Source organism: Lissotriton vulgaris, chromosome 9 (assembly GCF_964263255.1).
Source record: "Lissotriton vulgaris chromosome 9, aLisVul1.2, whole genome shotgun sequence".
NCBI classification, from domain to species: domain Eukaryota; kingdom Metazoa; phylum Chordata; class Amphibia; order Caudata; family Salamandridae; genus Lissotriton; species Lissotriton vulgaris.
This window is the reverse complement of record NC_141697.1, coordinates 460,558,266-460,584,226: the sequence shown is the minus strand read 5'-3', so window position 1 is coordinate 460,584,226 and position 25,961 is coordinate 460,558,266. Positions and strand designations below refer to the sequence as shown.

The following is a 25,961-nucleotide window of genomic DNA, read 5'->3' as shown; positions in this document are numbered from 1 at the left end:
AGTAGTCTATTTATTCAGAGTAAGAAAGGGCTATTAAAATAATTTTCGCTTGCTTGTTGGGCATTAAAAAATTTAATTGTATTTGCTTTTTTAAGAAACCTTAATTTTCTGTAGAATTGGCATCCAATTTGTAGCAGTAACTGGTAATATGAAAATGATTGGCTAACGTAAGTAGATATGTGTAAAACGTGCCTGTAATCGCCTATGCTGCTTGAGTTGCCTTCCATTTCTGTACAATGTTGTCACCCGATTTCAGTGGTCCTGGGTATACGGAAGATACTAGGGCATACAATCAGGACCGCTTTGGATCCCAGAGCGAAGCCTAAAATGCCCTGAACTATCTTTTCCTGAAAATAGCACAAAGGTATACATTGGTAGGTTTTATAAAAGACTTAAATTTTAGATCAGATCTCGTTGATTTTCTATGGATGACAAATCAATTCGGCTTTTCAAATTTGCAAACTATTTTCCTGCATTTTCAGTCTAACTTTTATTTTTGAGGTAAAGAGTACAGACTCAAAATGAATCATAGTGTTACAATAAGAAAAGGAAAATCATAAGTTCAAATGCAGATTGCAAACAGTGGTAAAATACAATTATAATCAAAGGATATCGGGTACTTAATGATCGGTAATATCGTGATAGAAAATGTAAAATGCAGATAAAATGATTTTTAACAGGGAAGGAATAAATAAAACCAAACTAAAGCTCAAGTCAGCTGACTAGAAAAGTGGATTGTCTAGAGAAAGCAGTGGCAATTGATTGTGGGGGCGGGGTTGTAAAAGCAGTTTGTCGGAAGACACAGGTTGAAAAATATGGAATTGAATGTGGGAGCTAAATCTGTTGAAAGAAGTGAGTCCCCATTTGAAATCGGAAAAAAGTGCAGTCAGTAGACTGAATAGAATTGCAAAATTTGGAGGAAGAACAATCAGATGTGGGATATTTTCCTTTTTTAGGTCTCACACTGCGATGCAGGGCGAAGCCCTGCTGTCGCAGAAGAGGCCTATTGGCGGTGGTTCTGCTTACAAGGACTAAAAGAGGAGACAGGAGACTGGCACGGGCAGCCTGACTCTGATCCGGTCACGCGCGCGTTCACCATCTCCTGTCTCCCTTTTAGCTCCTTCTAAGCAGACACTCACACGAGCGCACATACACACACGCACGTACACATAGAGACATACACGCCCCTCGCCGCTGCGCGCACGCACAGGAGTGCACAGACACCCCCCTACAACTAAGCCCCACTCTGCACACAGACACGCGCACACACCTTCCTCCCCTACTCACCGGGCTCTTTCCGCGTGTCCCTCTCCCTCAGCAGCAGGTCAGTCTCGGCATCTGGCTCCATGTCTTGGGAAATCCTCCTCAGCTTGCGTGCACGCTCGCGACGACGTCTCGTGCGCTCGCACCGCGCTTTGTTTCGCGCCCGGCGTTGCCCTCACTTCGCTCCCACCACTTTACTCCCTTTCAGTTTGCCGACCCCCTTACTGCCGTCCCTATCTCTTCAGGGGCTCTTCTGACAATGCAGACGACCCGCGAGCTTGGATACAGTTACCAGAGCCTGGCACAGGTCTCTGAGCAGTGGAGACAGACACTGTACAGGCTCAGCCACGGTGCCAGGGGGAAGGCAGGATAACACGCAGAGGGAACTCACAGGTAAAGAAGGTATGGTCACAATGGTGCAGCAACACCGTCTCCAATATAGATTGTTTGGATGTTGTCTTTTCTCCAAGTATAATGCGCTGTGCCTCGCAGGCTGCATGCTTTGTTTCGAAGGGTAAACTAAACAAAGATACTACCCATCAGCGGCCGCACAGGATGTGACTACATCCAATATATAGAGGAATGCTGCTAAGGTTTGCAACCAGTTCAAGGACATTTGCCAAAATATAGGCCCAATATCCAGCAAGTACAGAAAAATGTGGTTTATCTGAAAAAATACTTTCGGTTATGATGGATTTCAGTGTTTATTTACAGTTTAGTTTTTCACTAAAACTATTTGTCAGATAAAACATCTATTTTTGTTTTCATTGTGAGTTATCTCAATTCCGAAAGCATCACGGTAATTTTACACATTGCACATAAACACATTTGCTTGTGACGCAGTTAAGTACAAGACAATGGATTTCAAGATGTATAACAATTGACAATTGAACGACACCCACTACTTTGCTAAAGCCATGATCTCAGGTTAAGAATGGTGCAGACTGTTGCGCTGCGGCGTTTCTGCCCCCTGGTTCCTCACTGACTTTTTCCTGCGAAATAGATTCTTAAATAAAATGTGGATGCGTATTTTTCGCGGTGTGCATATTTCGAGGCATGTCTTTTCTCACAAGGCGGTGTTCCCGAACCATCCTGCATTGCCATAGGAAAGTATTGCCTTTTGATTTTTTTACGAGGCAATTGCATAAGTGAGTAATTAGACACTTCATAGAAGTGCTTCAGTAATCACCAGCTCTAATTCCCATGGCCATTTCTTATTTGTAAAAAAGAGTTGGGAAATGACTAGTATTATAACGTGAAAGCAGCCATTAATCACGCGTTTACACCTTCTTAAACTCCCCCGTGATGGCGGGATTATCATAAATCTACTCTGATGCTAACACAAGAATAATGGCTTCAGTAATGATAGCAATGATGATCATAATGCTTTTAACCAACAAAGAATGGCGGAGATTTATTGCTAATAAGGTGGCGCAGTAACCCCTTCATTAACATTATTAATAGATGCTCGGCGTCAATAGCTCAAACTTAATTAATGCGAGACTTATTGCATTGCAAATGCTTGTTTAGCATGGATTAAGGGTGGGAGCATGTCTGTTTCAGAGAGTGAAGACAAATGATTTTAGTTTTTGAGAAATGGATGTCTGAAGAGTCATAGTAAAGGATGGTATGCACCAACCACTCTTTAGCACAGTGTTTTATAACCAGAAACACAATTTCAGGTAGTGTAGAAAAGTGAGAATGAATTATTTGTTTGATTCACTTGATCCTTAAATGTGATTTCATTGTGCTCTAGCAAATCGTTAAACTTGTCAGAATCCTATTAAGGATACTTAAGTTAGGCAGGTCCCTCTAGAAAGTCGTACCTTGCATCTATACTTTCAGTAGCCGGTCACTCTGAGCAGCTTCTATATAGAGCACATTGGAATGACAAATGTTGGAAAGAGTGACCCTGGAAACTAGTTCCGTAGGCTATTATAAAGTCTGAATTACAAAGGTATCAGAGAATCAGGAAAAGCTGTCAGAGAAAAGATGTCAAAGGAATGGGGGACCATGCTAAATGCTTTGTGTAGGGTTATTACACATTCATTTTTATGTCATTACCTAAAAGTTCCAGAGTGCTTTACAACGGAAATGGATCATTACATAAATTACATGTTATGATAATCTGATGTAGGTACATTTAAAAGCCATTGACATGGGTTTGAGTCTTGCAAAGATCATAAAATGTGCGGAACAATGGCGACTGGTGTCACATCGAAGGTGGAGGCTAATAAAATGGAGGCAGTAAATCTCAGGGCACAGATCAGTGAGGAGACTAAATCGAAGTGGTCAAACCTGGAGAGGAGAGGTTAGCTATAATGTCTTTGAGGGAAAAGGGATTTCAGCTCTGATTGAAGGATAACCTTCCAAATGTTTGTGTATAGGTTTGCTGGTAAGGTTATATTGTGGTTGTGCTTCCTGAGGAGAATTACACCAAAAGCCGTTTATTTTTTTAAAGATAGGGTGTCAGCAGCAGTGCTTAAGCATTTCGCAATGGTCTAGTGCTAAAAAAATACCTACCATTTGTCAGATACATCGGGTGGGCATGTGTAGCCCCATACAGTAATGCCTTCCTCTTTATATGGCCCTGGATTAAATAAATATCCAGCGGAGTTAATCAATCACCATCAGTGAAATGTGGTTGTTCCCTTTTGGCCCCTCATGGAGCCTTCTTAAACTAGGAAGCAAATGGTTTAGGTCTTTGGTTTTTTATCTGGAGTAGAGCGATGCAGTCTAGCAGATCTGTAGGGCAGTCGAGTCATTGATATCAGTGACTGGACTGATGGGCTGCAGTACCTTCTGTGCAGTATTGGTAGGCATTTTGACATCCATCTTCTTGCGAACTCTTGATATCACTCTTTTCTGGTTGACTCAGGGTCACGGAATTAGACTGCTGCATCGAGAGAGAATTTAAAAAAAGATTGGACACGTGTACTGGTATGGGTTCATCTTTTGAGCAGGTCTTCTCAGGATATTAAATCCGGCATGGATCCTATTGTTGGTTTTAGGTTATGTTGGATCAAATAATTTACACAAAGTAAAAAGCCAAAGGTTTGACTTCATTCTGTGATGGCCCAATGAAGATTAAAATCTTTCAGAAAGATCGCTTTGTATCTATTGGTTGTTTGTGAGATCCATGCATTCCTCAATTCAAAGCTGTATTATCACCCGGTGTGTGATTAATGGCTTTTAATCTTGAAAGTGCTCTGTTGTATGTGTAGATCCAGCATTGGAAAATAGTCAATTGGGTATCTAAATGCATTGTAAGGGGTCTCCGAAGATGTCTGATAACCCCCCCCTCCTCCTCCCTGCACAGTTGTATCATCCAGGTCTCTGAAAGGACTTCAGCATGCATCTTAAAACATTGCCTGTGAGGGATGTTAATGTTTAGCCCTAATAGGAATAATGTTCCTGTATGGAGATTATTGTGCGAGCACAGAGGGATTGAAGTAGGGATCATTGTAAGGGCTAAAAAGCATTGGGTGAGCCGGTTGATTCATGGATGTAGGTACCAGAGGGTGGTAGAGATTGTCTAATTTGGTTTTAGGTAAGGTTTGAGAATTCCCCTTGAGAGAGATTGAGGCAGGAAAGGGTGAGCAGTGGCGTGGGAAGGTATCTTATAGTGAAATGGTGTGAACTGTGACATCAGAGGGATTGCATTGAGTGATTGTGGGGAATATGTGGGAGTTGGATCAGTAGCATTTGGTGAGGTTGGCAGTTAATGTGTGTAGGTACTGGTAAGGGGTACGGAAAGGAAGGTTTTCCAGGTGGGCTTTTGGTATGTGGGGATAATACTCCAGAAGTGGTGAATCAAATCAGGGAGGGGTGTTGTATGGGGGGAGCTATATATATAAAGCATCTTTGGGAGGATTGATCTTTGTGTTATGAGTGGAAGTGTTCCAGTGAGGTCTGATTAGGAGGATGGCAAGCTATGGGAAACAGTAGGTTAGGATATACGGGTCACTTGCTAGTCGGGATGGTCTGTTGAATCGGAGCACCCTGTTATGAACCGGACTCTTAATCCCGGGGGTGTGGGTTAGTAGGGTTTGAGCAATGTCTGTTAAGTAGAGCAGTGAGTCGGGAGAAGCAACGGGGGAGACTAGGACGACAGTGGGTAGATGGTCAAATCATCATAGACCTAAATCAGTGGACTGACTCATTATTTTTCCATTGTTGTATAATGAAATGGTGAATGGTCTATTGAGTAGAGGAGGAAGCAATTCTAAGCTTTCAGCCATGAGTAATGTTAGATGATGTAATTTCAGCGGGGAACATGTCCGTCCAGGGCATACTGTTATGGTTGAGGAGGTCTGTTTGAAGCTTCTCATAGTGCCCACTGTGGTACTTCTTGCAAAAAGCGTAGAAACTTTTCCAGGGTTTTGCGTTTTTAGGTTTTGACTAGCGAGCTGCGCACTGCGCAGCTGCAGGGAAAATCTTATGAGAAGAGTAGAGTGGCTTTGGTCCCCGCCTCTGTTTCCATTGGCTAGCTCCATAAATGGAGGCTAGCCATTGGAACAGACATCTGCTCATCATCCTGAGAGCAGATTCGGGGGCGTTCCTGCAAATTTTAGGCTTTCCGCCCCTTTCGAAATAGTCATCGCGGCGGTGGGCGTGTGCAATTTTTTATTTGGGTCTTGCCATGTTTTCTTCATTTCCACCGTGTCTTTTGCAGAGGTGGGCTGTGCACTGAGGCCGCTGATCAGGTAAGCAGCATTTTTTCCCGTTCCCCCCCTCCGCTTCCGGCGTTTCCCCCCCCCCCCCCCCCCCCCCCCCCCGCTCTCCCTGTGCCCGTTTCCGCACCACTTGTAAATGCTTGTTTTATTAACCAAGCATTCTGTGCACCTTTCTATATACAGGCCTGCCATATTTACTCTAAGAAACAGTCTTTGTTTTTTTTTCTAAATTGCACCATGCAGCGCTTTCGATTTAGAGGTGGGCGCGCCCCTTTCTTTAGATGCGACTCGCCGTATTCAATTTAACAAACTTTTTGTAATACCTCCCCCATGCCATGCTTTCACTTTTATGGCGGCCGCGCTTGCATGCACGGTTCTTCTTGCTGGCCCTGATGCACCAAGGGCTGAGGCTCGGACGTCAGCGTGACATGGCGTGCTGCATCTGGACAGCAACAGTGTGTCCATTTCTCAAGAGAAAACTAAGTAGGAAGTTAAGTTACCAGTGAGGTGAGCGGCGATGCGAGCAGGTGGAAGTTATGGATTTATTTCTTTAGTTTCAGTTTGATCAGCAGCCACTGCTCGCACCGCTGCCTGTGCCGAATTGGTGCCTCATCATGCCGCTGCAGGATAACTGAATGCTACCGGCCTGAATTTTTTTCTTCTTCTAAATAAATGTTTGTTTGGTTTAGAGGTCGCTTAGCTTCAATGCCCACTCCAGATTCTGTCATGTGTATTGATTGTATTGTGAATTTGTTTTCTTTAAACAAAGAGCTGTGTTCCTTCAATAACAGTGAGTAATCAGCTGGTGAGCAGGCAGATTAAAGGAATATTTGCTAGTCTCCACATTTATTAGAATCTGTCGTTTAAAACCAATATATATTTGCTTATGATAAATTATGGAAAATACTGCACAGGTGTGACATCGTTTCCCTCATTTATTGGCTTTGGAACTGTGTGTTCAGCAACACTAGCATTGCATACAATCTATAGGGCTGGCTGTCACGTACTTGCCGTTTAGAACCACTGCCCTTAACTTTATTATCCTAACTTTGTGGTTTTCATTTCATCAACCTCGGAAGGTTGATAAATTGATTGACCCACTTGCTTTCAAAACAGTGCCTACACTTCCTGAACACCGACTTCCTGTTATTTTGCTTTCCTGGCATCTGTTTGTTTTTAGATCCGCCCGAGTCCCTCTCGTTTACATCGTTATAATTGCCACTGATTCAACGCCCCACTGTTGCTGCTCATGAGGTTAAGGTCCTACCTGTCTGTCTCTGTGTAGTGTCAGCACAGTTTGCAGGATGAATGTCTGGCTGTCAAGAGCTTAGGGCTTGGAGATTTCCCGTTTCAGCTGTCAGAAAGTTGAGCAAACCAACATGTTCTAGTAAGTGGTCTCACTTGGAAGCAGCGTACAGTGGCATGCCCGTGGTTTACTGAACACTACCTTTAGGTACGAGTTTTGGGCGCTGGTGGCGTAGTCTCTGTCCCTTTTGGGGGAAGATGGTGGATAATGGTGGCACTCATCTTTCCACTGCCGCGTAAGATTGTCAGTGATGACTCTGTTCCCCAAGCCCTTCTTTTTATTGCCACAGTCCCTTTGAAGGATACAATTGGATTATGGCGGAGTGGTCCTCGGACATTGTCAATGCTCTAATCTTTCTTTTAAGATAAATTGCATTGCATGGTCTTTCCATCTGTACAGCAATTTCTTTCCTCTTGCAAGGCCCTAGTCACGTTTTCATCGTAGAATAATAGACTACTCTTTGTTGTGCATGTTTGAAAGTGTGTCTGTATGGAAAGAGTCTATTGTTGGCGTGTTTGAAGTTAAGGGATTTTGTTCCACTTACGTTGCAGTAAACTTCTAGCTGTTTTTAAGCGTGGCCTGTAAAAAGACATGTAGGAAGTTATATGCATTTTACTATGTATAGCTTTGAAGGTGGTGTATCCGGTCCACTAGACCTTAGAGGACATAGCAATCTAAGTATAACCACAGACACAACTGTGTAGGGCCTGTCAAGGACCACCAACAAACTGTGTTGATGCAACACACACACACTCCCTCACACATATACACACACTCACTCACACACACTTTTTTCCGTGAAAGGTCTGCGTGCCCACACAACGCAGTGAGATTCAAGTAATTATAATCACAGCCTTCCTCAGTTGAGAATCCACAATGTACCACCCAGTACTGATGGAGGACATTCCACATGCGTCAGTAGAGCATTCATTGGGTCGACCCAGAAGCAATGGAGACTCGGGTTCCGCATCACCTTGATAAAGAGGTTGGCTTGTAATCAGGAAAACGGAGAGGAGATGTCATTCTAACCCTACTTTCTGTTGGAGGGTTTTTGGATATGCTCATGTGTGTAGTGTGCCCTACTTGCTGAATACTGCAGCCCTGTGATACAAAAGGAAGATTGCATTATTGTGTATTCATGTTATTAGCCCATCTTTCATTTAACATAAATCTAGGATAATTTCTGTTACTTGAAGACGAAGTGTCTCGTAAAAATGCTTTGGTCACTGCATCGGATTTCTTCTAAGGGGAGTTCTCCTTTTTCTTAACTGTATTAGTTGCCCCTGAGCTTAAACAAGCACTTTGTACTTCTAGCCCTCACTTACGAGAAGCAAGGCTGATAGTAACTACGCCTCTTTTACTTTACTGGATTGCAAGAATAGAGTAATGAGTACAGGTTATTTTCGAAATCTCTAGATGAGTTACAGTGTAACTGTGTATGTCTGTATAACTATGTATGTCTCGTGCTGTGTGTAGTCTATACAAAGCCAGTCAATATGTGTAGGAGAGCTCTGTGTGTGTATGTCTCTGTAGACATATACCTAGGTGTGTGTATAAGTGTAAATGAAATAAGTCTAACATTTGCTACACATAAAGCTATTTACTAGTAAACAACAACTCCATTTGTCTGTTTACTCAAAAAAAAGATTAACATTTACAATGCCAATAACTCTAACATTGTCAAAGGCAAAACCGTTGCATTGTAAATGCTTGTTATTCCTTCACCTATGTCTTGCAGTTCAGGGAGTGCATTAAAACAACCTGCATAACCGATATTTGCTGTTTGTCCTGAAGTTTACCCAACCTCCTCTTGTGCTGCAGGTTGTGATATATGCCTTTGTGCAGCAGCGTTCTATTCCGAAGGCACTTTCTCCTTCAGAAAGAAATGCAAGATTTGCTCCCAAATCCGAATCAGCTCCTAATCTAGTTAGCACAGAACAAGAGTTCGCATAGACAGTCCGTTTTCTTTTTAATTAAACATGCACTTCTAAGTAGCCAACCCAAAAAATATTTCCGTGTGGAATCGCTGGATTCTGCCTTGAATACTGTGGACCAGAAATGGGGAAGGCGTATGAGAACTTTTTTCAGAAATTTGGCTGCGTGACGTTGTTTGCAGCTTGCAGATTTGAAGCCCAGGTCTGTGGAACTAGTGCACATTTTTTCTGATCAACAGTGTACATTCACATTTCCAAAATGTTACTGTTATTACACTTTTTAATTCCCTTTTTATAAGCACAACACGATGGACCCATGCTAGAAACCCACCAAAAAAAGTTTCATCCCCACTCATGCATGGGTCCCACAGGCACAAAATAATCAGCTCGAGATTTTCCCCGGTATGTTTTCTTTCACCCTAAAATAAACTTTCGCAAAGTTTGAATCGTTGGAAAGTAATAAATGTTTCAGTTCTTTCACTTAGGGTTGGGCCAGAGAACCTTTGAAGCTCCCACTGAGGATCTTTAGCTGCAGAGAACATGGCTTCGTTGGGCGAGACCACCACCACCAATGTCATTCAAGTTCCTGACACTGAGATGCATGCAAGTTTTGCCGATAGCAGATGAGTCGTTGTAACCGTAAAATCATCCTCCAAATCCATTGTATAAAAAGTTTGTTTAGATAGTGAATGGGAAAAATGTATGCCCAACATGTCTCCTGTTGAATTTGAGACAAACCCATCACCTGATGTAAAACAGATAGTTTGGCACGTGAGCTATAATCCAACATCTGAGAAAAGGTGTCCTCCGCATTCCATCGGCTTGTTCCTGTGTGTGGACCCAAGTGCAGACAGGAACATGTCTATGAAATAGCACATTATATGGCATGACCTGGCTGCCAGCAATATCATGACCCTTGCACACGCGTCCTCACTCCCTGCCTTTTTTCAGGGCTTTCTTGCATCAGAAAGACGTTTGTAGTTGAAGCACGCCACTAGCGATATGCATTGACAAAGCCAATGGTGGCGCATATAGTGTGTTTGTAAAAAAAAAATGTTGGGTAAATGTCAGTGCATAACCTAGCCTTTAGGTTAATTTGTTCCTATTGGGCCTTGCGATTTAAAGTTTTGGTCCAAATCTGCAAATTTTGATAAACCGGTTGTCCAACGTTTAACCCACAAAAGAATGATGCAGGAAAAATATTTCCTCATTTCTTAGATTTGCCGTTCATCAAATTGATTTGGTTTACTTGAAAGGCCTCGATGCCTGCTGCCAGCTAAATGTTTTCATGCCTTTTTGGGGGGTTTACACTTAGTTTTAGAGCTTAATCCAACCCGGTTGCAGGCAATTCCCTTGAAAATCATTCATGCATAAGTACTGTAGATCAGGCTGACTTTGATGGTGACACAAAATGAGGCTTGATAGGATTTGCTAAGCAGTCATTTAGGTCTCCTCAGCCTTAAATATCACTTAAGATTTCCTTTTTTTATTTAATTAAGCCACACTAAGATACCCTGTCGACTAGCACCCTGCCTGCTCCAGTAACCTCTCTGAAAAGGCTAATTAAAACAATCTTTGAAGAAGGGCGATCTCCATGGCAGGTTCAGCTGGCAGAAGCCATAGAATCGCTAGAAATAGATTCTCAAAATTTGCACAATTTAAATATTACAGTAACCGCATGGAAAAGAACAGTGAACACACAGGTTAAGAAAATATCCTACGAAAGAGATCTGGAAAATTTACACCATCATCCCAATCTCTCAGCACTGGATACTTCCTACCCAGTGGGCAAACCACAGCAATACTTTGAGCAAGCACTGACAGTCCCGGCCCGGAAATAAATTGCCTATTTGAAACTGCTCGCACTGCCTTTCGTGGATTTTAACCAAGCCTGGGCCCAGAAGGACAATTCAGCTGCATGTAGTCTCTGTAGCTATCGTCGTGAATCCTGGCTCCATCTGCTGTGCTGCTGTCCTAAGCTGGTTAGCGAGCAGCACCGGCTGGTTCTTCCCATCTGCAGGCCCTACGACCAAGTATGATGCAGAGAAGTCTCAGACCTGTGTTTTTCTGCCAAAACATCCCAAATAGTTGCGCAGCTAGGGAAATTTACAGAACCAATCCGGGCAGCCCTGTCATAGAAAACGGAGTCACTAAAGAGAAACCAGCTGGTCCTCAAGCAAGAGAGTCTGACAATACCCCCCACAAAGTTTTATGCACTTGCACTTTATTGCCAGTTTGGATAAACTATTTTTAATGTTTTAAACTCTCCTAAAGTTCTTAGCAAGTTTTGTGGGATCATAACTTTTTTTCTTTTTCCGTTAGATTATTGTAATAATGGTATATTGTAACGATTTTAAGTAATTGATCAATAAAGCTTAACTCACTCACTTTGGTGTCTTTTATTGTCTTGCCTTACTTCAGTCTGAACTTCCAATATACTTTAAAAGCATTTGGCAAAAGAAGAGTTTATATGTAAGATTAAGATGCTTCTTTCCAAGGTAGCGTTTGTATGCCTATTTGTTTGCTATTGTAGATTGATGCCCTGTTTGTCAGAAAAAGGAAAGGTGCAGGCGGAGTGCCATGTTTTGAGATTAGTCACTGAAATGACATGCAAAATGTCATCACTGTTTCATGTCAGTTTTGAGTGTGTGCGTTACATTAAAATGTGTTCTTTTTATCATTATTTTGTAGACATAATGTTCGCAAGAGGCATGAAGAGGAAATGTTTTGAAGGCGAAGAGGATATCGAAGGAACAGTAGCTGGCTTTAGAACCATACCTTCATACAATCTCCAAAGGCAGTCTTTGTTAGACATGTCCTTGGTCAAACTTCAGTTGTGCCACATGCTTGTGGAGCCAAACCTTTGTCGCTCTGTACTCATAGCTAATACTGTACGGCAAATTCAAGAGGAAATGACTCAAGATGGCACTTGGCAAATGATCAGTGCTCAAAGTACAGGACAGCCACCTTTGGACAGATTGGTTTCAACAGACATCCTTTGTCGTTCTTCAAAGGAACATGAAGGAAAACAGACTTCTGGTTATAGTGAATATGAGGAAATTCAGACACAAGAAATAATTTCTGATACGTCAGCTGTCGGTGAAGTTCAAGCACCACGAATCCTACAGAACAATCTTTGGGAAATGGAAAACCAGCAAGAAAATAGGGGAAATTTTCAGAAGTCAATAGATCAGATATTTGAGACATTGGAGAATAAAACTCCAAATTCTGTTGAAGATTTATTTTCTGATGTTGACACTTCTTACTATGATCTTGATACAGTGTTGACCGGAATGATGGGGAATTCCAAAGTAGGCCACTGTGATGTCCTGGATAACTTCACAACTCAACCTACGACAAATAGTAACTGTAAATCAGAACTTAATGAGATTGACCATATTGTAGAAATTCTTGTTGAATCTTGAAACTTGTGTACACACTAGTTAAAATGTGCTTTATTAAGAGACTTGTACTTCATTGATAAAGGAATCGGTAAATGCAATTTGCATTAAATGCAAAGCACTTCTGACGTTTTCAATGAAAAGTTAACATACACGGTGTTTTGTTATGATGTATTAGAATGCAAGTTTTTCCTGCATTTTCAGTTTACATTTTTTATGACCTGAAGCCCTACAAATAACCAACAGTTTCAACTCTTTAGAGATTTTTCTGTCCAGAGAATCCAAGCCTCTAAATAAAGTATGGCTTAAAACGGAAAATAGACAAATGTGGTCATCTATTCAAGTGATTCATTGGATATTCCCTGCTGTACTACACTCCTTAGTAGCTGCCTGGCCTGTCTAAAATCCATCACAAGATCACCATTTCTGCTAAAGCAGATTGAACATGGTGCCTTTGACTTTTGCCCTTTTTAAAGGCATATTCCTGGAAATCATGGCCTCTTGTATTGCAGTTATTTTTTTTTAATGAACTTTCTGTATACTTCGTTTACAGAGATTTGCCACACTTTTAAACTACATTATGCTACTTGTATGCAGTATTTTAGATTTTTCATCTATTTTCCTAAAAATATATATTTTACTATTCATCTGGTCAACTGCTATTTTTATTATAAATGTGTGTTGACTATTTTTGAAAACTTTTCAAGAAGGGATTTTAATTTTTTACATTTTTTTTTACTTGAGCTACATCGTAGCCCACTTAAAAGGATGGACACTGTAAATACGCAATTTTATAAATTGTATTTGCTGGTGTAAGCGTTTTAAGAATTCTGTACTTTAAATAGTATCATACTAACTTAGAAAGTTTATTTGTGTATGTAGCACACCTACACATTTATGAACAGTCTTCTTGTAATAAATGTGTTCTGTGGAGACGGACATTTCATTTTTGAAATTCTGTTCAAGCCATGCTTAATTTCAAAATATAAATTATGCTTACTTATTTATGTGAATGTCAAGCGAGTGTGTATCTACCAGCCAGAAAACAGTTACAAAGTATCTTGCACTAATTACTACATAAAGTGTTGTCGGGGCCTTCAAACATGTCTGGTATGATATCACTGTTATCTTGTCCTTTCTCCCCACTGTGTTTGACTTTTCACTTAACCTCACATAATTCAAAGCAGTTCAAGGGCTATGTATTTGCTTTGTATACAATTCATACATTCGTTATAGGGTGTATTTTGCATATCTGGCTCCTAAGGACCATTTTACAAATAGATTGGTTATGTTGCATCTCTGAGCTCTAAAGTTAGGTTTACATTTGTACTTGACTTTGAGGCTGATGTCCAATTCTAGTAATTAAGTTCTGTTTACTGTCTACATAACCCGACTGTTCTCCATTTGTCCAGCCTAATTTCTTGTTCCCTAGTCAATTTTTGATCTTTCTAATACTTAACTTAATTTTCACAGTGGTTACCCATAACCTTTTCAAACAAAAGCCATATGAACTAGATGTTATACCAGTGTTCTAACACCTGTAAATTTCTATGGACCCATAATGAAACTTGGCATACCCTGTTTTTGTCAGTGAAAGTAACTTTCTTTATTTGTATTTAACTTTGCCATGGGGGAGAGGTGGTTACCGTTCTTAAAAAACAATTTAATTGACGTAGTCTAGTATTTTATATCTTGAAAAGTGTAACGCCCATAGTTTATATTAAACTTTATGCATTATTTGGCTTTTATTTTCATGTGGTCTTTAAAAAAAAAAAAACTGGATGTGCCAAATAAGTGTTTTTGGCAAATTCAAAGTGTATTCCTGTGTACTGTACATTTTGGGGCTAATTTCGGTGAGACTGTTTTGGAGCTGCAGCACCAGTCTGTCCTGTTCACTGTCACTTGGACCAATCACATGGCACTTTTTTCACTTTGCCACCTGCAAGACCTGAACACCACATCATTGCTACTCAACTTCTTTAATTCCTGAAGCTGCCCATCTCTGTACCCCAGGGACTCATACTGGGTAAACTCTCAACCATAGAAGTATGCTGCATTTCTAGCTCAATGGCATACCCTCCGATTATTCATCACACTATTAACTGCGAAACTGTGGTGTACCGAGAGCATATCGCTCTCATCTGCTAAATACATGGTCTCTGATCCAGAATTACCATGCTTCTTGTCAGTTTGTTTTGCAAACAATGCACATCATTTTGATGTACTGCCCAGGAGTATTGATCTGATTTTGTTACAAAATTAGGCTGGCTGACATCACATACACAGTACTCCTCCTTGCACATACACAGTACTCCTTGCACGTAGTTTCCCAGAATGGAGCTAATCAGCTTTACACAGGAACAGCATGTCTACCAGAAATTTGCCAAACCCTGCAAATCAATGCTCCTACACTGCTGTATCTTCCCGGAACCCTACCCTTTTGTCCATTGTAATCCTTATATCTCCTCTTTGCAAGCTAATATTTGTGAATATTTTGAACATAATTCTGTCACCACCTAACATTACAATTCTTGGAGACTTAAGGCTGGTTTGATGTCCAGACTGGTGGTTTCAGAGTGCACCAGTCTTAAGATGTTCTTTTTAAGACTGCTCGTGAAGCAACCATCGCCCAATTGCAGTAATTAATGTAATATTGTTCTCCTTGGACAATCCCTCTTGTATTCTCTTTTCAATTCAGTCAACAAATCCATATGAGTTAAAAAGTAAATGGAAAATTTCCCCACTCTCCCAGCAATTCTAATCCTCAACCTTTCTACCCAAAGTTGCATATCAAATCCCTAAGCATCATCCTCAGAGCTGGTTCATTGGTGGTGTTCTAGGACAATTGGGGGTTATTGTGCCTCAATTTGTAACAATAGATTACCACAGGTATCATGGGGCATCTCTTGAGAGCCCAAACCGGGAAAAGAGTACCCCTTTTAGCACTTAACTCAGGAGGGGTGAGGCAAAGAGGTCCAAGGACGACCAGGAGGTGCAGTTTACTACAAACGTGAAACTCAGCAAAACACAGAAATAATGGGCAATATATCAATGTCCAGCCAGTGTTTTTTTTTTATTTTAAGATATTATAATACGCATACAGTTAAGTGTTATGCATGAAATTTAAATGGTATAATTTGAAATCATTTTAACGGGATTTTTATAATCTAAAACTTCCATATTGTATTGGAGTGTCTCTTTAGAAGAAAAAATTTTTGCACAACATACCAGTTCAGGCATGCTCTGTCACAAAATTTGTACAATTTTTAAAAACTGGCACACAGTAGATCTCCTTTTCACCATGCCATATCTATGCCTTCTACAATTGTTTAGCAGGTTATCTTTCATTGTTTAAAAAGCTGTTCCAGTGTTCATATATTGGGCTAAAGCTAACATCACAGCTTAAGTTCCATCCCAGCATGTTACTTGTGGGTTGGAGATACTATGCACAAATCCCTTTTAGCAGCTGACCTGGTGCTGAAGTCTCAGATGGTGCCCTTTAACACATGAACCTCTGCCCAGTTGTGAATGCTGAGATTTGGTGCTGATGGAAGAAGCCTGGTCATGCAATGTTGTCCCTTCCTCCACTTGGGTACCGAACAATACCCCTCTCCTTGGATGCCAGGAGCTTAGGGTGGTTGCATCTCTCCAAATAACCACCCAAATGTATGGTGCAGGAGTAAGATAATGGATCGGGGTCCTTTGGGTTCATATCCAAAACGCAAGGCTGCTTATAGAGCAACAAATTGGACAGTGCTTCACACACACTGATCAAAATGGGGACCACGGCTATGTCCTTTCTGTGAAACTGCCAAACATGTTGCAGTTCTCTTCATAGAGGGGTATAGAGGTGCACTCAGTGTGAGTATTGTAATCCGTCTATTCACTTGTACCTAATATAACCAAAGGGTGCTCCACTACAAATTGTGTTGGCTACACAATGTGTGAAAACTAGGCAAAGGATGTAGACAGAGGTTTACTTGCAGTGTGCACTGTTCCATGAAAAATTATTATTTTCAATTAGTCTTCAAAAATGAATACGCAAACTCATATTTTTACATTCATATTGTTTTTTAGTAGTTTCCAAAAGAAAAAACCTTGTTCAATTTGCATGTTCTTTTTCTACATTCACCATCATGAGATACTATTAGCAATAATCCTATTCCTATGGACTTCAATCATAACACACGTCACTTGTTGTGGTTCAATCTAATCCTTGGATCAACAAACTGGTGAAGCGCCACCCAATGCATTTCGGGAATTATAATTCCCTTAGTCAGGGGCAAAATCCTAAAACAATACAAAAACATCAGTAAATGTCTGCCATAAAAAATTCTCACAATTGGTAGATAAACTCAGGGGGGATACAGTCAATATGTTTTTAGGTCTCGCCTGTCGATGCGCATGCGCATCGAGCTTGCGAGACTATGGGGGCTTAAACAGTCTTTAACCAACTTGCAAGGAATCGTGGTGATTCCTTGCAGTGCCCGTGAAATTCAAGCTCAATGCGCATGCGCATTGACATTAAAAGCGCGTGCACATGAAAGCAACAAGGCTCCCTCCCACGGCAATCCCCAACCGCCAGCACCGCCCCTCTCTCTCACACCCACCCCCAGCCGCCAGCACCTCCCCTCTCTCTCCCCGCACACAGACAGGGTCGCATTCCCATCGCCAGCACCTCCCCTCTCTCTCGCACCCACCCCCAGCACCTCCCCTCTCTCTCCCCGCACACAGACAGGGTCGCATTCCTCCACAGACAGGCTGCCATTTCTCATCCCCCTCCCCAGCTCCTCTGTCTCGTCTCCCTTAACCATGCACAACTCACACACAACCACACTATTTTTAAAACAAAATTCGCCAGCCTTCGACATCTGTTCCCCAGCCGCCAGAACCTCCCCTCTCTCTCCCCGGACACAGCCAGGTTCGCAATTCTCCTCCCCCTCCCCCTCTCTCTACCCGGACACAGCCAGGCTCGCAATTCTCCTCCCCCCTCAAGGCTCCCTCCCACGGCAATCCCCAACCCCATCCGCCAGCACCTCCCCTCTCTCTCGCCCCCAGCCGACAGCACCTCCCCTCTCTCTCCCCGCACACAGACGGGGTCGCATTCCTCCACAGACAGGCTGCCATTTCTCATCCCCCTCCCCAGCCACCAGCTCCTCTGTCTCGTCTCCCTTAACCATGCACAACTCACACACTGAAACACACTATTTTTAAAACACAATTCGCCAGCCTTCGACATCTGTTCCCCAGCCGCCAGAACCTCCCCTCTCTCTCCCTGGACACAGCCAGGCTCGCAATTCTCCTCCCCCTCCCCCTCTCTCTCCCCAGACACAGCCATGCTCGCAATTCTCCTCCTCACCAGACGCCAGCACCTCCCCTCTCTCTCCCTAGACACAGCCAGCCTCCCATTTCTCCTCCCCCTCCCCATCCGCCAGCACCTCCCCTCTCTCCCTGCAGTATCACGAACGTGTCTCGTTTTAAACACGCATTTCACAGCTTCGCATTGAGTACTAAAACATGTACATGTGTGGGAGTGAACGGCAGCGTTCAAATGCTGGTTGCAAGTTGCAGCCCGTTCCTTTCTGCTGATACCAGCCTTCATACTTAAAACCAGGGTTTCAAACTGAGCCAGCAAAGGGAAGCCGCATTGAAAGCCCCCTCAGCCACCCACCCCATCAACCCACACGAAACAGATAGAGGGCTGCCATGGTTTTTGATTTGGGTGGGCTCAACAGCATTTGAACGCTGGCTATTGGCATTGTAATTTATTGTTCATTATCAGACTCGCAAGAAATGGTGCTCGTTTAGCAACGGATCCTTTCGTACAACACACACTCCGTTCACACCACTTCGCCACACCACAACAAAATTTTCATACACACATACCCGGATCAAGGGGACTTTCACACACACCCTCTATTACGTCTCCTTGGGTTACATTTATACGCACACACAACACATACTACATTACACGCACAACTTATGGATTGCTAACACAGCTTATGCTTACTTAACACTACCAACCTGCTAGACAGTGGCCACAGCTTCTAATTACAATTGGGACACAAATCTGGCACACAATCTCTGATTCATATGCATAGTAACAGACATCCCTATATACCAGGCGTACCTCCTCACCCACTCGGCATCTATCACCCACTCTGCATCTATCACCTCTGCAGACCCACTCTGCACCTTGCACCCACTTTGCACCTTGCACCCACTTTGCACCTTGCACCCACTTTGCACCTTGCACCCACTCTGCACCTTGCACCCACTCTGCACCTTGCACCCACTCTGCACCTTGCACCCACTCTGCACCTTGCACCCACTCTGCACCTTGCACCCACTCTGCAGCTTGCACCCACTCGGCAGCTTGCACCCACTCGGCAGCTTGCACCCACTCGGCAGCTTGCACCCACTCGGCAGCTTGCACCCACTCTGCAGCTTGCACACATACACACAGGAAAACACAACTCACAGGCAATACTTTACTGCTGATCAGTATACATCCAGACTCGCTACAAATGTTGCTCGTTTAACAACGGATCCTTTCTTACAACACACACTCCGTTCACACCACTTCGCCACACCACAACAAAGTTTTCATACACACATTCACGGATCAAGGGGACTTTCACACACACACTCTATTACGTCTCCTTGGGTTGCATTTTGACGCACACACAACACATACTAAATTACACGCACACCCAAAAAAGAAAAAATGACAGCAAGTTCGAGGCACAGGAGGGATGGCTAGCTTTACTTTCAAAAGACTTGTGTCAAAACGAATAAAAAAATAAAAAAACGCCCCATTCAGCTGGCCTACTATTTCCCCACATCCCTCTACAGCGTGATACGATCACACTCCCACAACCTCCATCACGCACCATCACTCAGCAACACACCCTCACAAACAACCTCAACAGCCTCACCCTCACACACACTCGATCACCCTCACCCACTCACACTCAATCACCCTCACCCACTCACCATCACACACCATCACTCAACACCCCCAAACCCTCCCACACCCTCACAAACACTCACCCACAGTCACACACTCAACCTTCAAACTCGCACACCCTCACTCACCTTGACACCCTCACAACACTCAGCCTCACTCACGCTCAAACTATCACCTTCACTCACCCACACCTATCATCACACACTATCACATCCCATTACCCTCACCTTCACACACCCTCACACCATCACCCTCACACCCACACTCGTACTCACACCGTCACCCTCACTCACCCTCACACAACATCACACCCCCTAAAAATCACATCCAATCACCCTCACGCCGTCCAAGTCCACGCTCACAACCCTCAAACCCTCACTCATACTCGCATCGTCACCCTCACTCACCCTCACACACCATCACACACACTCACACCCCCTGACCCTCACATCCACTCACCCTCACACCGTCAAAGACAACACTCCAACTACACCATAAAAGTACAATACCACACTACAACTCCACCCTCAAACTCCACACAAAAATAACATTAGTCAACATTTACACTCACCCCCTCATCCTCACACACACACTCACAACACTCACACCCTCACTCATACTAAAACAGTCACCCTCAATCACTCTCACACACCATCACGCACCCTCGAACACCCAAAGACTCATATCCACTCACCCTCACACAGTCCAAGTCCACCCTCCAACTACACCCTATACCTACAATACCACCCTACAACTCTACACTACAACTCTACTCTCCAAATCCACACATAAATAACGTAAGGCAACATTTATTTTAATACGTAAAATTCGGATTACACACTTGTAGCTATTAAAACATTAAAACTTAATGCAACGCAAGGACAGTGCAGCAATTAATACACAAAAATAAAGAAAGGGATTGTAAAATAAAACAGTTCTTTCACAAAGATCATAAATGCACACAAAATAGACAAACCTATGAATACACAGCAAAAAATACAATTTTTAAGTGGACAAAGTGAGCTAAAGGAAAAAAATTCACAACAGAAAGCACTTACTAAAGTAAGGGGAAATAAACAAGTAAACAATGCCAGAAATAATCAAAAACACAAACAAAATGCGTCATCACAAAAGCACAAGACTCCGGTGTTGCTCTGACTGATGCTGCTGTTGCACGAAGTGTTTTGGTGGTGCTAAGTGCACAACCACAGGAACACCGTACACCAAAACAGCATCAAACAACATCAAAAGAGCACTACTCAACACAACAGCCAACGCCCCTTGCCCACGCAGCTGTTCACAAAAAATTAGGGAAGTACAGAAAATACAAAAACATCCTAAGACGTCTACCCTTATGCCCATAAATTAAAAGCAACACCCTTATTCTCACTGTTGCATACATCAAAGATAGTTCACATACACATTCTGATGTAACACATACTAAGCTAAAAAACACAAAACCCGTTTGGGGAAGAAAATAGACTGCATACAGTACTACAAATTTACACATACTGTGGCAAACTCCAAAAGGCTCACATGCACTCACCCTCACACTCACACCGTCAAAGTCCAACCTCCAACTACACCCTATAACTACAATACAACTCTACACTCCAAATACAACTCCAGCCTCCAACTGTACACATAAATATCGTTAAGCAACTATTTGAATTATACGTAAAAAGAGGATTACACACTTGCAGCTAGTCCAAAATGCAAACTTAAAGCAACGCAAGGAGGGTGCAGCTATTAATACACAAATATGCAAACGTGGATTGGAAAATAAAACAATTCTTTCACAAAACGCATAAAATACACACATTACATCACTGTACATCTTCTTAATACATTGCTAGGGAAAATAAATTCAGCAAATACACAAAGTTTCCTTTAATACATAGAGTACCTCAATAACATATAATCCGGCTACTTCCGCATCACAGGAAAAAAACAATGCAAACACAACATACATAAATATATTATAAACTAAATAGCACTTTAAGTTCAAATAACAGCTCTTGTACGTCAAAAAACAAACACCAGCAAAAAATACGTTACATTACAGTTTTAGAAAACATATGCATTACATATCGACAATTGAAAACAATACTTTAATTTACATTACATTACAAACATTTACAAATATTACGATCGAAAAAAAAATTGCCAACAGTTATAAAAACACCCTCCTATTCAGTCGTTAACTTAAAGATAGTATAGATACTACATTACATTACATGGAATACATTCTTACCTCTCAAACGATGCAGCAACAGCACAGGAACAAGAACACGCCTTGCGCGCACCAACATTCTCGATCTCTGGGGAGTTCCACCGTTGACGTAAGCAAATCGGAACGCAACGTCAAAAACGTCGCGCTCCGATTGGCTAGAAATAAACGTCAAGGAAACGTAAACACTCACAACACAAAAATAAACTAGAACGCTAACGTAGGGAACGTCAAGGTGACGCATTGCGTCGGCCATTTTTAAAATATTCAAATGAATACGGGACTCCACAGACACCTAAAACACACTTAACACCACACAGTAATTAAAAAACATACACAGTTCTATTACATACAAAAATACACATAAGGCAGGACAATTACAAAGGGAAGACCTATCACGTTTTTTTTACACGACACATATTAAATAATTAATATTAACATACACACACTCATAACATCACCCTCACACACCAAAACTCTCACACTCCTTCACACACCCTCAATCACCCTGACACATCTCCCTCACACACCTTCAGCCTCACACACTCACCCTCACACACACTCACACTCCCTTGCTCACCCTCACACACACTCACACCCCCTCACCCTCACACCCCATTACCCTCACACACCCTCACTCCCATCACAACATCACACCCCTCACAACACTCTCACACTCACTACACCTCACACACTCACCCTCAAAAACCCTCACACCCCCTCACTCACACTCACTCACAATCACTCACACTCAGCCTCACACACCGTCACACACCCTCTGCCTAACACCTCTCACCCTCAATCACCCTCACACACACTCACACACCGTCACACACCCAAAACCTCACACCCCCTCACTCACCCTCACACACACACCCTCACCCTCAAACAACTTACCCTCACACACACACGCTCCCCTAAAACCCATCACAACACTCTCACACTCCCTACACCTCACACACACTCAGCCGCAAACAACCTCACTCCCCTCACCCTCACAACAACACCCTCACACCCCCTCACTCACACTCACTCACAATGACTCACACTCACCCTCACACACCGTCGCACACCCTCTGCGTAACAACACCTCTCACACCCTCACTCACCCTCACACACACTCACACACCGTCACACACCCGAAGCCTCACACCCCCTCACTCACCCTCACACACACACCCTCACCCTCAAACACATGACATTCACACACACACCCTCCCCTGACACCCGTCACAACACTCTCACACTCACTACACCTCGCACACTCACCATCAAACACCCTCCCACACACTCACCCACGCTCAGCCTTGCAACTTGTCACAATAAGCACGCCTCACACTCACACACACTTACCATCATCCCCTCAGCCTCATTCACATTCAATCAACATCACAACACCTAACTCTCAGACTCACCCACTCACACACAATCACACTCCCTAACTCACCCTCACACACTCTCAGCCTCACACCGTCACACACCCTCACTAAACATCAAAAACACTTACTCACCCTCACACACCCTCACCAACACACACCGTCACATACACTCAGCCTCACAAACACTCACTCAACTTCACCATCACACACCATCACACACACTCACACCCCCTCACCCTCACACTCCCTCACACTCATAACACTCATGCTCACACCCCTCACACTCACATTCCTCACTCTCACACCCCTCACCCTCACACAACTCAAGCCACAGATGGGTGTGCAATGGGAGGACGCTCAGCTTGCAGGGCTGTGCTTCTATCCCCTGCTGCACTCTCCTGCTCTCTAGAAATGTGGCATAACATAAGCTGCCATCAAAGTCACGTCAATACAAATCATGTGGCATTCCAAATGCTATAGGTGTCACATTCAAAAAAATAAAAACTATTGGCATTGTAAATGACTAATCTATCAATGTAGCTATTTGGAAAAACTACACACAAAAAAAAAAAATTTACAATACCAATAGCTCCCACTTTTCTAATGCGAGACCTATTGCATTTCCAATGCTTGTTTATACTTGCAGATCGTAACCTGTACTCAAAATTATGCTAATACATTTGCAATTAAATGATGTATCAACTTAGCATCAATTTTTGAAATTCTGGGGTGTGACATAGTACCTAATAAATGGAGTATCACATTGTATAGTACTGTCCAAATGTGAACTGGCATTCTCAATACGCCATGAATGAGTAGTGAGTACCTGTGTTCAAGAGATCCAAAAATGTTGGCTGTAAGGGGTTCCTGCCCCAGTTGACTGATGACAGGTTAGTGGCAGTTTAGCTTTTTGCTGCCGTTTCCTTATTCTTCTTTATTGTTATCTGTTATAATTATTAGCTATTCAGGCATTTAAGAACTTTTTTAAGGTCGAGCAGCCATATCTCTACCATGCCAGTTCACAATTAGTGTTTTCCTCCTGATGGAATAAGACTATGACGTGATGATTATATTCAACATGCATTGATGAGCCTGTGATACATTATCTGAAAGAGACACGTTAGTGATAGATTCCTTACCTTAGATATCCCCAGGCGTCAGACTGGATCCGGATTTTTTTTGTGTAGCAGTACCCTTGCGCGTCGGTAGGTGTCGTCGGCGTCCGTCGTGGGTGCCGTGATGACTTTGGAGTACTTAGACGCCGCATGCTGACATCAGTTCTTTTTCCCTGCCCGAGCTAAAGCAGATCTGGAAAAAGTTGTACCCAAGTCACGTTTTGAGATCCTTTTTGATCCATTTTTCGAAGTCTATCGACTCCGACGGTGCCGGTACGGATGCCTGGGTTCAAGCCCTGTGCCGACTGCAACAGACTGATGTCGGTTACCGACCCCCATCGCCGTTGCCTGCACTGTTTAGGCCTGGACCACGACGACAAGGCCTGCTCCGACTGCCGGGCCCTGATGACTAAGGCTAGATGAGAGCGGTCCTGCAAGCAACTCGAGCTTCGGCAGTCGGCCCGCGCCACTCGAGGTCCCGTTCCGAAAGGAGGTCGAGGGACCGGTCACGGATCCGGAGACCCCACAGTTCCGGGAGTCGTCTTCGGGCTCGAAGTCCTCGGGTAAGAGGCACAAGAAGTCAAAGAGGCACCATCGCTCTTCTGACCCCAGCCCCCCCCCCGACGCTCGAGCGACGCGGCCGTGGGTTCAGGCGACTCCGCCCATGCGGCTCCGCTGGTGTCGCTGCCTGCCCCACACCTGTCGGTCCCTGGGCAGGACGCGATGCCGGGGAGATTGCTGACTTCCTCCTGGCCATGAGGAAGCTCGCTCCTCCGTCGGGTTCCGCGGCGCCTTCGGGCCAAGCGGTTCCGAGTGTGTCACCACTTCGGCACCAGCGCCGTCCGGGGCTTCGGCCTCGGCGACTTCGGTCCCGACGCTGCAGGGTCCCATTGGGTCCGGATCCGGGTCGTCGCCGGTCGACCTCACAACCTCGCCGGCCCCTCGGGTGTCACCCCCTGACACAGTCCATCGACGACGTCATCCCTGGTCCTGCCCTCGATTCGGGTCTGGCGCCGCTCTAGACGCCGCTGGGAGATTTTTATTTCAATGACCCGGCCCCATCTTTTGAGCCTGAGTACCAGGCTGTGGGTGATGAGGAGGATTGGGAGGGGTCTGAGGACCCTCTGGCACGGGAGTGTCAGTCTTCTGTGGACTGGACAGGAGAGCTTGGGGAGGCCAGTGGGCTGGACACTTCGCCCGACACTGGCTTTGTCTCCCCTCCTAGCGTGGCTACGGAGGAGGGGGCTGCTTATAGCGTGGTGCTGATGAGGGCGGCCAAGGCCCTGAGCCTAGAGCTCCCAGTCGCGGCCGTGAGGACTAACATCACTGAGGTCCTTAAACCGCATTCAAGCTCGGACGAGCCTCTGCTGCAGTTTAATGAGGCCTTGTCAGACGTTCTTTTGGGCACTTGGTCCAGGCCCGCCACAGGACAGCCTGTGGATAGGCACGTGGCCAGACGCCACCGCCCGGCTCCGGGTGACCCTTGCATTCGGTCTACCCATCCCACCCCTGAGAGCCTGGTTATCGAGGCCTCCAATCCCAGACCGCATTTCCCTCGGCTCTCCCAACCGGGAATCTAAGAGGTACGAGAATTACGGGAAAAAGATATTCTCCCTAAGTATGGGATTGCGGTCCGTTAATACTGAGTGCCTCCTAGGCCGCCTCACCCACTCTTGCGGACGTGCTG

General features: G+C 43.9%; 1 protein-coding gene across 1 annotated transcript in view; it reads left to right on the top strand.

Moving 5' to 3' along the window:
• The window catches only part of CDCA4 (cell division cycle associated 4), a 30,490-nt gene extending 16,168 nt beyond the window's left edge, over positions 1-14,322 (top strand). Inside the window, exon 2 of the mRNA XM_086937913.1 lies at positions 11,871-14,322. Coding sequence (XP_086794039.1) covers positions 11,876-12,604 — 729 coding nt within the window. The 5' untranslated portion in view covers positions 11,871-11,875 and the 3' untranslated portion in view covers positions 12,605-14,322. The remainder of the gene's footprint in view (positions 1-11,870) is intronic.
• Positions 14,323-25,961: the final 11,639 nt, after the last annotated feature.